Consider the following 17,993-nt stretch of genomic DNA (forward strand, 5'->3'; position numbering starts at 1 on the left):
GCACCCAACTGTCTGGTTGTACTCTCATTGGTTGGACTGTTTGATTGCCCCTGAAGTCCCGCATATTCGATCTTTTGTGGAAACTTTAGGCCCCCTCCACGCGTGGGCCCCCTCCTCCCGGAGTTTCAAGAACCACTGTAAGTGCACGATAAAGATTATCCTAAAGACTTTGGACTGTTCCACTGTGACCACCGCGGGTTTCCAAGCGCTGCTTTAGACATCTAGTCCGGATGAGGAGTTGGTTAGATTACGTAATTGGTAATCTCATACACGTAATTGGTAATCTCATGCCTCTTGTCCACTTTGGCACCATTCTATTCGAGCCTTCTCACGTGGTGTGTGGGTCAACAGTAACACACTGTCAACTGTAGTGTATGTGAATTCTCTGTCTCATCATGAACGTGAACTTGACTGGCAAGCGACCTGATAACGAGCGTGGAATTACTATAGAAACCAGTAAGTCCGATAAAGCCAAGCACTCTGGTACTACCGAAATGCGGCAAATTAAGGTGCCCGACAAGACAGCGAGGGACGGTTGCCCAACCCAGTCGAGCCAGGTAACTGCATCAAGAGCATCGACCAGTGATCAAACAATGGGCTTTACCGAGTCCAGGTCACGGAAGAGTGATTCGCAAAACACGGCCCACTGTGATCTAGGCCAACACCTGCATACTCGCGAAGATGAGCCTTCCCGGAAAAGAGTCAAAATCGACCCTGGGCTAGATCAATTTCATTTAAGAAGTCTCACCAAGGATAACATATCAACCGCGTCAGCAACACCAGGCAACAACGTCAGAAAGTCAAGAAAGCGAGGTCTACGAGCCCCTGTGAATTCGGACGATGAGGATGAAGGAAGATATTCCGTCTACCAGAACTCACTGTCTACGATGACGGACATCGGTGTCAGCGAGAGCGATCATGATATTCGATACAAGAGATGGAAGGCGAACGACTCGCTGAAAACCTTCGTACACAAAACCTTCAGGCATGTGCTGTACAGAAGGCACCGCTTGGCGATTTCGCGGGTAAATCCTATCCCTGATATTCCAGCATTCAAATGGGCTGAACTGGATGAGTACATAACGTTTGCCCTGTCTGATAACCGCGATTTGCAGTCCGTTGAATCAGCAATGAGGGAGTTTGAAGCAGTATTTAGATACTACCAGACCTTCGTGGACGCGACAGGCCCTCTCGCTGTCTTGTTACATCATCTTGAAAAAGGTAAAGAGAAAATTGACAGAGACACCATAGCCGTTCAAATAAAACGCAGTCTTGCCCTGACTGGATATGCGGTGGCGACGATTAACCATGACAGACGGAAGGCGGTCTTGTCTGCGCTTGGCTTGCAGGAAGAATTAGAACATTTGGCGACACGCCCTCCACTGTCAGGAGACCAGCTCTTCGGAGAGGATGCTGTGGACAAGATTATAGAAACCTACGACTGTGAGAAGGATATACAAAACTTGCAAGATATACTCAGCTTCGGTGACAAGACATCTGGGCAAACGGGCAAAGCGTTCTACAAGAGAGGTGACAGACAGCAGGCTGAATTTGAAGGCGGGGGTTACGCCCCATCCGGTGGGGGTCAATTTCGAACATTTTACCCCTCTCGAAGTTCGAGCAGAGGTCGAAGGAGGGGAGGACGATACCAGTCCGGCAGCGTTGGGAGAGGAAAACAGAAACCAGCGTACCAAGAGTAATCGTAAGTACACCATGGTATCTCAGTCATTGATTAGGGGTGGGTGGGGGAGGGCCACTCACTCTGGACTTTGGTACAGGTGTACCAATGACCATACTACTAGTAGCTAGGGTGAAAGAACAAACTTTACATTTTCTCATAAATTTTTGAAAAGGGACAAAAGGGCTACTGTTTTTGGCAAATACTCCACATTCTTTCCAAAGAGAGTATTATTATTAATATGCAGCAGTCTTCTGGTATACTAACATTTCGATGGAAATCATAAGCAACTAACAGCAATATAATTTTACATAAAACATTGGTATCTTGTGTTAATAGGTCGAATACTGAATATTTAAACATAATTGAATGTAAAACAAGAGGTTGGAGTTATACAAAATATTATAAATAACAATTTGAAAAAAGTATCAAAATTTATGTTTGTAATATTGCTTATTTGGGGCTGTATTATCTGAAAAATATTAGCTATTATACTTTTGCAGGAGGGATTTTTAATTTTGGTATATTACAATAATCACATATTAAAAATGTATGGTGTCACCATGCTTGAATTACTATAAACATCTAAAAAGTTAATGTTTTTGCTTGAAATCCCTTATAATCAGTATATAAAAACCATTTATTTCAAGTTCATGCAGTGTATGAAATGTTCACATTCTTATTGTACAATAACACGAAAGTAAAACTTTTGAACTATAAAGATCTTAATTTAAATACAAAAATGTGCGAACAAGAAGAATTTTTTATTTTTTACGAAATTTGCCATCAAAAATTTCAGATTATCATTATGGATTCTCTCCAACGAGTTCCATTTACCTGGCTAGATTTAGTTAAACTCAATTTGCGTTAGTCTGATAGATCCGAAAGATGCCTTGAGGAAAGATTCAGAACTTTATTGCCACTTTCGAGGCGCATATTTCCTTCGGGTAACAGCTCACACCCTGTTTCTGGCATATGGTACTGTACTTGTTGACATTGACATTGCAGTGCCTGTTCCATTCACTTTGAATGATGTATCATATTAATCAATTTGTTACGAGAGAATGCTAATTTAAAACCTGTCCCTTTCACTTTGTCGTTGGTTTTTCTGTTTGAGAAATGATCCCCTGTACTTTTCATGTTGTCTAAGGGCGTGACTTATCAAGATTTGAGAAACCATCGTGGCTTTTTACCAATAGTGTCTCGTCAGGCCTTTGGTTTATGAACTTCTCTGTAAAACATTTGCAGCGGTTTAGCATAGAGCTATAAAAAATGACTCCATGGGTTTAGGTACCAGTAATGTTGGTTTATTAGTACTCAAGGCCTTTGCGAACTGTCTACTTATACTGCAGGACCATGTTATGTAATAGGGTGCATTATGTGCAAGCAGTTTATATCACGCGTAATTAAAGCTGCAAGCAGCGTTGGCGGGGCCCAAGCGATTAACATGGTTTTCAGTTCGTGCAGTGATTTTATTATTTGCAAAATTTCAGCTTGAAAACAGTCAAGTCCTTGTAAAGAAGAATTTTGAACATCATCTCATATTTACTGTCTGTTTCAATCGTAATCGTATGTTTTATGCAAAATACAATATGGCGGCAAAACCACGTGACCGATCAAATTGCCTTTCACAAACTTGAAAGAGCTCTCACTAAGAATGACAAAAGTGGAATTTCATTGCCATCAGTGTTGTGGTTCTGGAGAATAAGATTTTAGAGATGAATTGCGATTTTCGCAAAATCAAATGTGGAGTCTGAAACTGAGCTCGGTGAACTACCGAAAATGTCTTTCAAAAGTACAAGACATATATGAATTAGATGCTACTCAATATTGACAATACTGGAAGGCTGAAATATTCCATCAAAAAAATTTTGAGTGCAATAATTGCAAATTTGGTTGTAATTCCATTTAGTCATATATTTTTTCATTTCATCTTTACTGTTCAAAGTTTTACTTTTGTATAATATTATGACAAGAATGTGAAAATTTAGAAAATCAAGCATGGTGACCCCATCTTTTGTTTGTAATATTTGATTATTCTCATATGCCAGAATTCATGAGCGTCATTTGACACACACTATTGTTCAACTACCATGTACATCATAGTCAGAGCTCTCTCTGTCACTGCTCACGTATGCAGTAACAGTGACACTACTGTACCAGTAACAGGGCAGTATCTGGTAGTGACAGTTGCCCATAGGCAGTAGCGGTATTATCTTTGATAAATTTGACAATATTTATGTTCAGTTTAGACAACTGCGTTCGTGTTCTACTCTCTACAGTATGTTGAACTGTCCAGTATTCAGATTGCTAGCACAACCAGTGTATGTGTACCATGCATCAATGCTGACAACTGACTGTCAGTCTCGACTCTAATTAAACTATCACCTAATACATATTTATATATACTGGCTTTGTCGAGAAACTGAACATTGTGTGTTTGAGCATGCTGTAGGGAGACAGCAAGAAACTGTAGTTGATATATTGCATAGAAATATTGCAAAAATCATCAACGGTTGGAGCTTGTGCCCTGTTACTAGGCTCAAGTCTGATTTTTTTTACGACAAATCACAAATGTTTAGATTTTTGTCGAGATAAAAGTCATGGAATGTGACAAAATGGTTGTAGATTCTGTTAAATTATTACTAACATTACAACATTTGATGACATAAAAATAGTATTCACTGTTCATTAAATTACCTACAAAAACTTGGAATCGGAAAATGTAAAACATAAAAGGAAACCAAAACATTTTCAAGTGCCCCCTACAGGTGGGGCAATTTTCAAGTTCCCTCTCTACTACCCTCAAAATTTTCGAATCACCGTTCCTGAATTTCTCCAGCCCCCCCCCCCCCTACCGTTTTTTTTTTGTGAACGCAGCCTTGGTAACAAACCTGCAATCGCTATATCAGTGCTGTACTGTAACAGCACAAAACCTGCTTCAGCACACCAGTTTTTCAAACGAATTAGATATCCATTTTCATACCAGTTCAAAAGTAAATTCTCATAGACTTGAGATATTTGTGCATGTTAGATTTTCGATACATTTGCTTTACGCTTGAATTAGCTCCATGAATTTTAGCAAGCGATGCTCGGACAGCGCGCACAACGTATCGATGACACTTGGGTCAGGGGTCATCACAAAAAAAAATAAATCTGTGCGTATTCACGGCCAGCTTGAATCATGCCACGGATCGCGGAAATCATGGATCATAAATCCAAATATTCATGTCTATTACTTAAACAGAACCCTAAAATATAAAATACATAATGTTTTGATATTGAGAACCATCTTTTTGTTTCACTGACGATCAAGTTTAATGCTCAAATATGGCGACAAGAATTGCGCATTTGCACGATATGAATGCGGAAGTACGTTGACTCGGCAGACGAGCGAGTGCCTTCTCTGAAAATCTGTTTCCGATATCACGTCACAATACACTGAAAAATCTCGCGAATTCATCTCTACGGAAGCCAATCAACACAAGTTCCTAACGTCAGTAAAGATATTGTCTTGTTGCCAGCAATACACCACCAACATTTTCGCCGTTCAGGAGTGCCTTACTCGCTCTACTTTGTAAAACCAGATATGAACTGTAAATGCTCATGTGTTTCATTATATATTGCAGTTATGTGTAAATTTGAACCTTTGCCACATGTTTGCAACTTCATTGAAAGTATTATGATCAACATAATGGACATAATTCACCACAGATTAACTCTATAGGTCATTAAGTATTCAAATATGTAATTAGCTGAAAAAAATATTAATTTCTTTGACTACTGTCATTGTATCACCACTTTATATAGCAAGTGTAATTGCCTTTGGTCAAGTCCTTCAAACTATATATTCCAAACTTTGAAAGCTCATTAGATATGCAAACTATAAATTAGCTGACATGAAAACTTACATGCGAAATGACCTCCAATATTGATATAACCTGGTATAATCATCAATGTACATAGAATGTCATGCCAATTTTGATCAAATAAATCCAAGTATATATCCCTAATTAGGAAAGTTCATTAAATACACAAATTAGAAATTGGCTGAAGCAAAAATGCTTAATGCCTTTCAATAAAGTTAGCCTACGTAATAGTATCTTTAATGTACATAGCAAATTTCATCAATTTTGGTCATGTAAATTCAAATATATATCCCTAATTTCAAAAATTCATTAAATATGCAAATTAAGAGCAGGATGAAGTAAAAATACTTAATGACTTTCAATAATGTCGTATCATAGTATCTTTAATGTACATAGCAAGTTTCGTCAACTTTGGTATTGTCAATACAGATAAATATCCCTGATTATGAAAGTTCATTAAATATGCAAATAAGGAATTGGCTAAACTTCAAATGCTTAATGACTTTCAATAATGTTCTATTATAGTATCTTTAATGTACATGGCCAGTTTCATCAACTTTGGTCTCGTCAATTCAGATAAATACCCCTAATTAGGAAAGTTCATAAAATATGCAAATTAGGAATTGGCTGATGAAAAAATGCTTAATGACATTTAATCATATTCTATCATAGTATCTTTAATGTACAAAGCAAGTTTCATCAATTTTCGTAATGTAACTTCAAATATATAGCCTTAATTTCAAAAGGTCATTAAATATGTAAATTAGGATTTGGATGAAGTAAAATGCCTAATGACTTTCAATAACGTTAAATCATAGTATCTTCAATATGCATACCAACTTTTGTCAATTTTGATCAAGTAAATCCAGATATATACTCCTAATTAGGAAATTTCATTAAACATACAAATTAGTAATTATCTTTCAGATCACCCCTTAATATCTTTCAAAGCTGATATATCTTGGTGTGATCAACATTTGTAGCGAATCTCATCAAATTGTGTGCAGTAGTTGTCAATATATATCAGTTTTTTCTAAAATCATTAATTATGCAAATGAGCAAAACGTAAGCAAGCCACACCCACCAAAAACTAATCAGTTCTTGCCATTTGCAAACTGAATCTATGTACCAGATTTGATTCTGATCTGATGAGCCGTTTTTGAGATATTGAGTACACAGACAGACAGACAGACAGACAGACACACAGACACACAGACAGACAGACATCGCTGCGACATATGCCCACGTGTGTCAACACGTGAGCAAATAAGTCGTATGCTTTTGCCGTTACCTAACTTTCCAAATTCACGGTAGACTTTCCGCAATAGTAGTTTGAGATTTTGTTCAATATATCGCGCGTGGTGGAAACCGCAATTATCCATAATCACACAGTCACCTACAGCCAAACACGGATTTCCAAACTTATCCGTAACTTGAACAGCCCCTCTGAAAAGGTTCAGTAACTTATATAAACCCGTTTGATGGGCCAACGATCACATCAGAATGATCGACACCCGTTGCACTGATAGGGAGGTTGATCGTATGGAAGTAATAACTGGGGTGTCTGCGGTCCGTTCCAGATCCAGACCGCAACGAAATACGGTCTTTTTGGCCGAAATTCTTCTCTATTGGGGCATGGATGTAAAAAATAGAGGCAATATCCTTTCCCTATCTGCTTTTACCCCTAACCTACTGCAGAAAAGTTGCGATTAACTTCTTCTAACGTCCAAAACCGCTCGCATTCTGAAACATAACGTACTCGAAAAGTTATTTAAATTTCACCCATGGAGATGGCCATTGTGAATCTCGCCGAAGAGACCCAAGTTATCTCCACAGACCGTTGCAGGGCTGTGGTGGAGGCCGTATAACGCCGGGAACACAAACCTGAACGCAGGGCTACTTTTACACTAATAAACCTCACGAAGTGCATGTTTACTGAGTGTTCCCACTGTAATAAGTTGTGCAAAGAAACGTTCTGAACAGCTACACTAACAACTGAAATGGTCACACCTATTTAGACCTAGAACTATTATTAGAGCGTCCAGATTTGATTAGCCATTTTACCGACAGGCTGTGAGTGAGCAGCCATTTTAAACCTAGTTTCCTTCCCAACTGACAACAATCAATAAACACTTTGTAGTTGGTAATTGTAGCTGCCTTCTAGCTGCATCGTAAACTGTGATTTGTAAATGCTTTAGTGGGGTGAAGGTGATGTGAGACACCTGAGTGTGGTGAAAGCGATAGCGGGCGGGGTGAGCGCTACACAAAGGAGTTTATCCCGGAATCCCGAGGACACCGCGACATTGCACTTTTTATATGATATCCAATATTTACGGCTACTAGATTATACAATATCGAAGTTAGATTGGCTCGGCTAGATCTATAAGGTGGTGAAATATCTGATATATATCGGATATTTACCCGTAATTTGACAGAATTCAGTATCGCCTAGTATCTAGGTTAGAGTCAGTCCCTGGAATCATGGATGTAAAAAATAGCATGCTGGAATTAAGTCGGGTTTTACAAGAACAGTAAGGCGGTGAAATTTCCGATATAGGGCCTATATCGGATATTTACCCGCGATTTGACAAAATCTAGTATCGTTTAGTATCGAAGTTACAGTCAGTCCATGAAGTCGGTTTTATGATCAAACATGTACATGTAAGGTGGTGAAATGTCCGATATATATCGAATCCCCGACTGAAACTAACTCACTACTGCACAGACTCAGATAACGCATTCCATTGCTAGGAAACCTGGCCTGCGCTGCCTAATTCCAAATAGGTTCGTATGGATATAGGAGAGACACCAAAGAAACTACGATTTTAAAAATTATTTTAATTTTAACATTTCACCGACTTCAATCAACTCTTGGCGCATCGTACCGTGCATTTGTAATGCATTTGCATTGTTTGGATGTCTCGAAACTACCGAAAGCGTACAATGACCGGACTATAAAACGGGGGGGGATCTTGAAACTTTTTGGCGCATGCTCATTTAAGCTTTTGTCAATATTCCAACGCTATCAACTCACTATGTTGGTTGCATGCCAAAGAAGTCTGTCGTCAGTCATCGGCCGACGTACGACAAAGCGACAAATTATCTTGTTCAAAGAGTAGACAATTAAATGACAAAATATGTCGATAATATGGCTGATATAAGGATTATTTTTAATTCATTAGTAACAGTGATGGAACCGGCATAATTTACGATGGTGGACATGGTTTTCTCTCGCCTGCGCGATTGCGCAAATCGCGCATTTCCGAGCCATTGTCTGCCCTGGTAAAGTTACTGACAGCGCGGAAGTCGCGCACAAAACAAAGCAGGCAAAGACGCCGAAGGAAGTGGATGTTTACTGAGTGTTTCCACTATAATAAGTTGTGCAAACAAACATAAGATGCCAGGTGGCACCTATTTAGACCTAGAACGATGGCAAGAGCGTCCAACTTCTCCGATATTGGATATAAACCTGCGATTCGACAGAATCTAGTATCGTTCAGTATCGAAGTTAGAGTCAGTCCTTGGAAGTCGGGTTTGACCAGAAATACAAGGTCACGATATATATCGGATATTTAACCGGGATTTGACAGAATATAGTATCGTCTAGTATCGATATTTGAGTCCCCATATCACCAATAAATATCTAGTAAATATCGGCGACTTCACAGACCCTGCGTGCCGAGGCACAGGGCAAGTCATTCTAGTATATTGTGTACTATCGATATCAGAGTCCCCAAATTGCCGATAAACATCCAATTAAATATGGACGATTTCACAGATCTGGCGTACCGAAGCACAGGGCAAGTCATTCTACTATTGTCTAGTATCGATATCAGAGTCCCCAAATCCCTGATAAATATCGGGTAAATTTCGGCGATCTCTTAGACCGGGCATGCAACTGCACAAAGCAATTACAGTGAAATTCGATCAAGCTGCAGAACGTCATTTAACAAGGTGCTGTTTCAATAGATATGTATCAGCGATTTTTACGACATTAACGGCTGGACTTGATGTGGTCTTGTTTACATTTTTAATCAGCTAAATGCTCTCAGTTACACAACACACCAGGGCCACTCCATCCATGTCAGATAGAGAAACATAAACAAATCACCACACCTTGCAATGTCATGTATCTGTCTTTTTTATCATGATGAACAAGTGAGCGTGCATTCAGACACCTACATATAAAAATACCCGAATAGCTTCATTTATGGTCCTTGATACTCACATATCAGCTGTGCGTAGACCCCAGTAATTGTGCCCTGGCAGGACCTTGTCTCTATTCAGTCGATCACACCGGTGGGCCACCCCTTAAAGCAAGTGGCACACTCCTCTAAGTACTTCCGTCGCAGTATACTCGACAACGTCACCTGGCGTACAAAAGCTGGTCGCAAAAGTTGCCTTACACAAGGGGCCGAGTTTAGGGTTCATGTGACTGCTAGCTGAATTTGACAGCGGGCATTGCAGTCTGTCGTGCCGTCTTTGACTTTCAAGTGTACAATATAACATACATCACTGATCGATCTTCTGACTGACGAGGTTTTAAACTGCAGCCTTATGAACATTTTGGCAACTTAACCGATCCAAATGCCTTTCTCAAACTTGAAAGTGCTCGCACTATGAAAGATATGAGTAAAATTTCAGTGGAATGTGCGTATTGCTTCTGGAGAAGAAGATTTTTAAAGATTAAATTGTGATTTAAACAAAATCCAATATGGCGGCCAAATTACGTGACTGATCAAAATGCCTTTCGCAAACTTAAAGGACTACCACTAGGGAAAATAAGTGTAAAATTTTAGTTCAATCGGTGTATTTGTTCTGGAGGAGAAGATTTTTAAAGATTAAATTACGATTTTTTACAAAATCCAATATGGCGGCGAAACGATGAGACCGATCCAAATGCCTTTCGCACACTTGAAAGAGATCACACTTTCAATGATAGATGTAGAAGCTTTTTGCAAACTTGAAAGAGATCACTGTAAGGGTGACATGAGTAAAATTTCATATTAATCAGTGTTTTGGTTCCGGAGAAGAAGATTTTTAAAGATTAAATTACGATTTTTTGCAAAATTCAATATGGCGGCCAAACCACATGACCGATCCAAACGCCTTTCGCAAACTTGAAAGAGATCACACTTTAGATGATAGATGTAAAATTTTAATTCAATCGGAGTGTTAGTTCTGGAGAAGAAGATTTCTAAAGATTAAATTGTGATTTCACAAAATCCAATATGGCGGCCAAACCACGTGACCGATCGAAATGTTTTTTGCAAACTTGAAAGAGATCACTGTAAGCATGACATGAGTAAAATTCCAGCTTAATCAGTGTTTTGATTCTGGAGAAGAAGATTTTTAAAGATTAAATTACGATTTTTTGCACAATTCAATATGTCGGCCAAACCACGTGACCAATCAAAACGCTTTTCGCAAACTTGAAAGAAATCACACTGTAGATGACATTTATTAAATTTTAGTTCAATTGGTGAATTTGTTGTGGAGAAGAAGATTTTTAAAGATTAAATTGTGATTTCAAAAAATCCAATATGGCGGCCAAACCACGTGACCGATCAAAATGTCTTTTGCAAACTTAAAAGAGATCACTGTAAGGATGACATGAGTAAAATTTGAGCTTAATCGATGTTTCGGTTCTGGAGAAGAAGATTTTTAAAGATTAAATGACTATTTTAGAAAATCCAATATGGTGGCCAAGGTCACGTGACCGCATGCAATTTTATTTGCAAATTCTAGAGACCTTAGGTCATGCTTACTATACAAAAAATTTCAAATCGACTAGACCCCTAGGTCTTCTGGAGAAGCCATTTTTAGGTTTTTGGAAAATCCAATATGGCCACCAGGTCACGTGACCAATCAAATTTCAAGGGGCAGGTGCACGAGTACTAATTGATACCTACTAGCCCTGCAAATTTGAGAAGTTTTCGTTCAGCCGTTTTAGAATTCTAGGTCGACAAAGAATCGGCAGAAGAAGAAGAAAAAGAGGAAGAAGAGGAAGTAGTAGAACTTGAGCAATAACAATAGGGTCCCAGCCGGTCGGCTTGGGCTCGTAATTAGTGAAGCTGCGTTTGATTCTTGGTGTTGAGGCAGCTCTTGTTTGTGAACACAGAGGGAAGCCCAGAGAGCGCCCTCATTTGACAGATCTTAAATCTGTAGTCTGAGAGCACACTATGTATATCGGGCGTAAGAGCAACGTAATATTGCTAACAGTTGACTTCAAGTATAAGTTTATTTCATTGGATGTTGAATTTGCATTCTAACCAAACTAATATTGATTTTGATCAGTGACAATGCAAGAAGCACTGGCAGGTTGTGTTGACAAGCTCAAAGCTTAGAATTTGCAAATCAACATGCCATATAATGAGAAGAAAATCAGGCATTGAGGATTTTAGTACACTGAAAATTCTGAAGATATTGTCAAAAGTTAGGGTTACTTCTTAAAAGTGATAGTATACAACAATAGAAAATCTTGCAAAAGTGTTGGGCACAGAGCTTGTGTTTTTGTTTACAGTCTAGACTTGTATTCTTTTATCAAAAACAATACTTGAAGGTAGTATGCGCCTCGAAAGTGAAAGGCTTAAGCTTTAGCTCAAACTTTCCATAAAGAAACTTTCAAGCATTCTCTTACCAAATCTTAAAAAATAAAAGTTTTGGAAATAGCGAAACAAACTACCAAACATTTTGAGATATTGAATTTTAAAATGGCCACCATGCCTAAGTTAACTCGACGGGCGAAAAATGAAATTTTGTATTTTCAAAAAACTAAGGCAGTAAAAGTTTTTCTTTCTCCAAGAGCTTTAAAATGAGCCCCCACAAGCGGTAGCTTAGAAATAATTGTAGACATTTGAGGGTCCGATTATCTGTCCCCGAGGCTTATTCTATACCTTAAACAATGCACTTTGTTGGTTTCAGGTTGGCATTTCATAATTAACATAAGATGCATGGAAGAATGAGAAAATGCAATTATTTTATGGAACCAAAACTGATTAAAATAATGAGAGATTGATTACAGCCATTGTTTACTGATTTAACTCCTGACTCAATGGCTTTTCACAGTATGCAGCTGATTCGTTTATTCAGATAGAGCGATGGAAGTTGGCAAAAGTTACTCGCAACTCCGAACACCACTCCCTAACTGCTGTGCCATATGTCCGAGAAAGAAATGCCATTTTTCTTCGACTTGTGGTAAGTTATCACAGTACATGTTGGCCTGCCAAGGTTGCATTTATCGACCCAGACCCGTGTGAATATATTATTGTGATTTTCAGATTACCCTGTTTTACTCCGACGCCGCTTATATGAAACAACTCTTTAAGATATGAATGAAGTATAGTTATGAAAATAGCAAAACGAAGACATGACAGTACACTTTTTGAAACTTTTAATTACTTTAAAAATATGTTGCTGTGACCTAGGTTAAGTGTGACTGCATCATGAATTAATCACTGCATAAACCATTGACCCTCGGAAAAGAAAAACAGAGAAACAGATTGTCCTGCAGAATTTAAATCCTTTTCGATCTGTCAAAGCTGGCGTTGGGGGTGCTCTTCCAAGACGAGCCCCTTCTGTCGGTAAAAGAATTGGTATAAAAGGCAGAGGTGCCACTACCTTCAGTGTTTTCTCCAGAAGGGGTAATTGCGCATATAGCCCCCAACTAATCAAAATCCCTTTGAAATAACCACAACTTCTTTACTATCAATCACATTACCTGGACAAGCGATCCACGGCATTGTTGATACCAAGTGACGGTCAAAACAACATGTGGCACCACTGCACCACTGGCCAGATGCTGACAGACTGACAAGCCTTTTTCATGCCGTAGTCTACTCAACTTTCTTGATTTTTAACTCCTGTGTACAACTTCCTTTGATATCCTAAATAATATGTTTCCAACCTCCCTATTCGATCGATTATTACAGCTATACACGTAATATGTATGATGTATCAGGCACGATGACTGCTGTACATGACCCGTCATGGCATTGTCGACTGCGCTGTAGTATTGCATTCTGAACGCGGAACGCGCACGTTGCCCGTCAGCTGGAAATTGGAAATACGCGCGTGGCGTCATTTGATAGTGAAGAATATACGTCATGTCGCCTAAACGAAAGGCGGGCGCTGAGCACAGACTGTAGGTAGTAGCATTCGGTGCCATGATGTATCATCACAGAGACTTCGTCCAGATTGCAGAGCTATGTGCCAACTTATATGAATGACGTGTGACTGATTAGTTTAAGCTTGTAATACATCAAGCATTTCCTTCAAAGGTTAAGAACAAGAAAAAGGAAGCTATTTTTAATTTGATATTTGACCCACACTTTGATCATAATTTGCTAATACTGTACCTTGAAAAATCCCAATTTGAGTATCTTAAATTTACCTACTTTGTTGATCCCCTCAATCAAAACCAAATCCCTCCGAAATATTCAGAAATAGGATGGTATTTCACCATCCTGAGAGAAACCTGGGCTTCATGAGTTTGCACACTGAATTCTTCAATATAATTCATCATTAACTTCATTGTAAATTTTAAATCCAAGGTCAAACATCACAAAGACTTGAACAAGAAGCTACTTTCCGTGCCTGATTTTTATATCACTATCAACTATGTTGGTTTGAATCGTAAAACGAATACAGTTCTGAGACTTCATCACTGGCTTTGAGAAATGACATTTTATACATAATACAAGTAGAATGCACGAATATCAGAAAAGCAGTTGAGAAAGAGTTTGGCTATGTATTGTTCGGTACATCTGTGTATTTTAGCAGACACGATATAAAATGTTGACACTCATTTTTTTAGCCAAAGTTCAACATTCTAACAGTGTTATTACAAAATTTTGATACTGAACGAAGTATTTTAAAGCTAAGAAATGCACTTACCTGAAAATAAAAACTGTCGTTTGTATTTTAATAGAGGGCGCTCTTCACTCTCCAGCCACCCTGAATGCCCACAGTAGCCAAGTCACATGAAGCATTGAGAGAGAACATTTAAAGTTGATTGATGAAATTACAATATTTGTTGCCAAAATGATATACTGGAACACATTTTTTTAGTTTAAATGTATAAAAATGTTGTGAAACCAATGTATCGCTCACTTTTTTGAAAAACTAAATCAGACCTTCGACATGGATAACAATATTTTGTTACGGACGGTATTGTCGATGACAACAATAGATCTAATTTAATGTGCACTTCCTACAAAAGATGCATATTTTGAAGAAAAAGTGACAAAAATGTTAGTTGAGAAATAAAAGACACGATTCTAGATTGTCAAATCCAACTGCTACATTATTTGAAGTGTTCCATTTTATCGCGTTTGAATAAAAAAGGCAGAGTACAATGTATAATATATGTTTGAGTTCAGGTAATAAGTTATCATAAATATTATAATCAAATGTACGAAAAATTATTACGAAGTTTGCCGAAATGCATAGTATATAGAGCACAAGAGACACAGAAACTACAAATACATGAGGAAACTGGAAAAAGCCAAGAAAGTTTAAGTTTGGTGACCTACAAAAATGAGACATAAATGATGATTGATGCTTTTCTCTGGATGTTCACCATCTTGTCATACTAGTATGTCAACATACATACTCCTAACTCCTGTTAATTTCTATAAATTGCTGCGAAATGGTGCTTTATGCTTGTGAATGATGTACACAGTGGATTACTCTACCTTTAGGTAACAGTTATACCATAGTAAATTCTGTCGTTTGACTTCTAAACAGTGACACAAAGAGACTTTATCAAGTGATGTGCTGCCCTGAATTTCTGCAATTGTCATTGATTCACAGAATCTGTATATCACCATCACAGCGTGCCTTCAAATGTGAAAGTAGGGTAGAAAGTTTATCCATGAGTCAACTAAAACATTCAGAACATAATCATTCCTTTTATCTTTGTTTCAGGTCATTGACATCGGTGTAGAGCTCTGGGAAACTCGGCAGCCTGTGGGTCAAGACTAACAGACATGTACCAAAGGAATAGGATGTAAACTTGAGAAACATCATTTGAATTTCATGAAGGGTGAAACAAGCATTATCTTGTACTGTTGTTTTTGTTGATAAAAATCAGTGGTAAACATTCATCTAATAACTCTTATTCGTCAATATAACATGATCTTAAATTTAGCAGGTGTTTCGTTTTGAAGATTCAAATCAGTGTTTCTCTAAAGTTTTCAGATTCTGAACTCTTTTGAGTTTATTTATGTTTTCTCGTAATCGGTAAACATAATTCTGAGATCATTATTATGTAAAAACTCACGCCTCCGCACAATACCAGAAGAACGCTGACAAGCTCCAACATAAACAGCATGTGCAATTGCATCAAAGACAATTCTTGTATTCATAGTGAGTCACATGAGCTTAAAAATACACTAAATCATGTTTCTCGTCAGCAAAACATTGTATTTGCGCCCCACTTCACACCAACCATAGACTGAAAGATCCGTCGCTCGATGGTTCTCTCTACTCCCCCTCCCCGTGAGAGGGGGAGGCATAGAGAGCGCCCTCAAGCGACGGATCTTTCAGTCTACACCAACCAATGATTTATTAGTTTTTTACTTCAAGTTCAAGGGACAACATATTGAATTGTACTATTATGTTATACAGTTATCTTATTCGTAGATGTATGAGCCAAGTCAAAACCAGCTTTAGTTTAAATACGTCTTTTCAAATTTGTTAGCTTTTATATGTATGTTTTCATAACCAACAATTTATATCGGACAATCATTTGATATGAACACTGAACAAAATAGTCACACTGACAAGAGGAATGCTGGGATATGATGACTGAGTTGTAAAGGAAATCATTATAATTCATTGATAAGAAATTCAGAAGTAATCAAGAGTACACATCCTCTTAAAATTATATTGGTGTTTTCCATTGAACTATTTCACTGCCATTTTCCATGAAATAATGTCTTTTCTACTTGCCTCTAAGAGCAGTTAATCTTACGACTGACTTGAGCAGCAATATAAAAGTAAAATAAATTTTCTTTTTAAAAATGTAACAAACTTTTTCAGGTACTAATTTCACTGTATTGTATGGTATGGCTGATGTCATCCCATCTAGTAATGTACTTACTCTTTCGACTTCATCATCCACATCTCATCATTTCTCCTAATATTCACTGGTTGCGTTTCCTGTATGAATATTTGCAATGATTATCTGAATCTGAACACAATGAGAAAATACCCAAAAATATCATTTTTTGAAAACAGCACAATGACTGGATGCGCTTTAGGTAAACTGAGATCTACAAAACAGCCTGATCTCACGAAAGATGTATATATGGATTAAGCGTTCACATTATACTGAGAGTACTGTTTAAAGGTATACAGTCACCTGTAATCTAAATATGCCCATATATGGTCAAAGGGGCGTTCCTTGGTATTCGAAATGTTCATCTGAGGGCGCTGTTTTTTAAAAAAGAGGCCACTCACTTAAAATCTGTGATTGGTTAGATTTTCTCTTTCCATGGTGACTGTGGCAAAATTGGAACAGTTGACAGTATACCTTTAACTGTATAACATGCCATCTCTTTAAAGTTACTATGACTAATGAGCTTCTCACTGCAGCTTCTGGTTTTGTGATTCTAGTATGTCAGGATTAGATCACACCTTTGCTGGAAAGCTAAACTCCTTCGAATAGTCTTTGAACTGTGCAAATATTAACATGTAGATAATTTTTACCTCCATGGAATAACTAGCTTGAATAAGTTACCGTGTTGCTTACGCGTCCTCTCCTTTCCGCCTTCATTACGTTGCTACAACTACACTCTTACTTCAAACATTGCTGTTTGAGGTTGTGTGACACCTTGCAGTAGGCTGTATTTCCGCTCGCGTTTCATCAAAATGGTTAGGAATGTTTCAGTGTATCAAATAGTTGAAAACGGATCTCGAACCATTCATTTGGATGAACGATATTCATCAGCAGGATCATGCACGTCTTGCAGAGATGATGAACTCACTGCTTTGATTTAAGGAGCACATGGTTGTTTGCGTTAACAGATAAAAATAGAGTGATGTGCACACATCCTGTACATAGGCTTTGGAATAAACGAGCTTACAGGGAGTGCACAAAAGCTTGACTTCGAAAAATACCTTTAAAGTACCATTATTTCGTAGTGTGCTGTATGATTTAGGGCACATTAGAGGCTTTTGTTTCCACAGTAGCCATCACTTGGCAGTTTGCAAACCTACAAGTACGCACGCTATTTGCTTCAAAGAAAAGTGACATCGATTCACAAACTTATTTTATTGATGGCATGCCAAGCTTCGGAGAACCCACGTGCGTAATGGTTATCTTCGGATACAGGAGTATGAATGTGTGAAATACGAAAAACGACAGACCATAAAAAATCACGTTAAACAAATATTTACACAGGTGTGCAAGGTAGACTTGTGTTTTAAAACACGCTATCAAC

General features: G+C 38.1%; 1 protein-coding gene across 2 annotated transcripts; it reads left to right on the top strand.

Moving 5' to 3' along the window:
* The first annotated feature begins 398 nt into the window (after window positions 1-398).
* Window positions 399-17,759, top strand: LOC139132969 (uncharacterized). 2 transcript variants are annotated; one of them, XR_011552511.1, is made up of 3 exons: window positions 399-1,702; window positions 12,616-12,744; window positions 15,475-17,759. XR_011552511.1 is itself a non-coding variant. In XM_070699303.1 (2 exons), exon 1 carries the CDS (start codon window positions 495-497, stop codon window positions 1,698-1,700), a length of 1,206 nt encoding a protein of 401 aa, XP_070555404.1. In that variant the 5' UTR covers window positions 399-494; the 3' UTR covers window positions 1,701-1,702; window positions 15,475-17,754. The 2 variants fall into 2 exon arrangements, 1 of the variants encoding a protein (XP_070555404.1); XM_070699303.1 differs by lacking the exon at window positions 12,616-12,744 and having other exon boundaries at window positions 15,475-17,754.
* The last annotated feature ends 234 nt before the right edge of the window (window positions 17,760-17,993 follow it).

Source organism: Ptychodera flava, chromosome 5 (assembly GCF_041260155.1).
Source record: "Ptychodera flava strain L36383 chromosome 5, AS_Pfla_20210202, whole genome shotgun sequence".
NCBI classification, from domain to species: domain Eukaryota; kingdom Metazoa; phylum Hemichordata; class Enteropneusta; family Ptychoderidae; genus Ptychodera; species Ptychodera flava.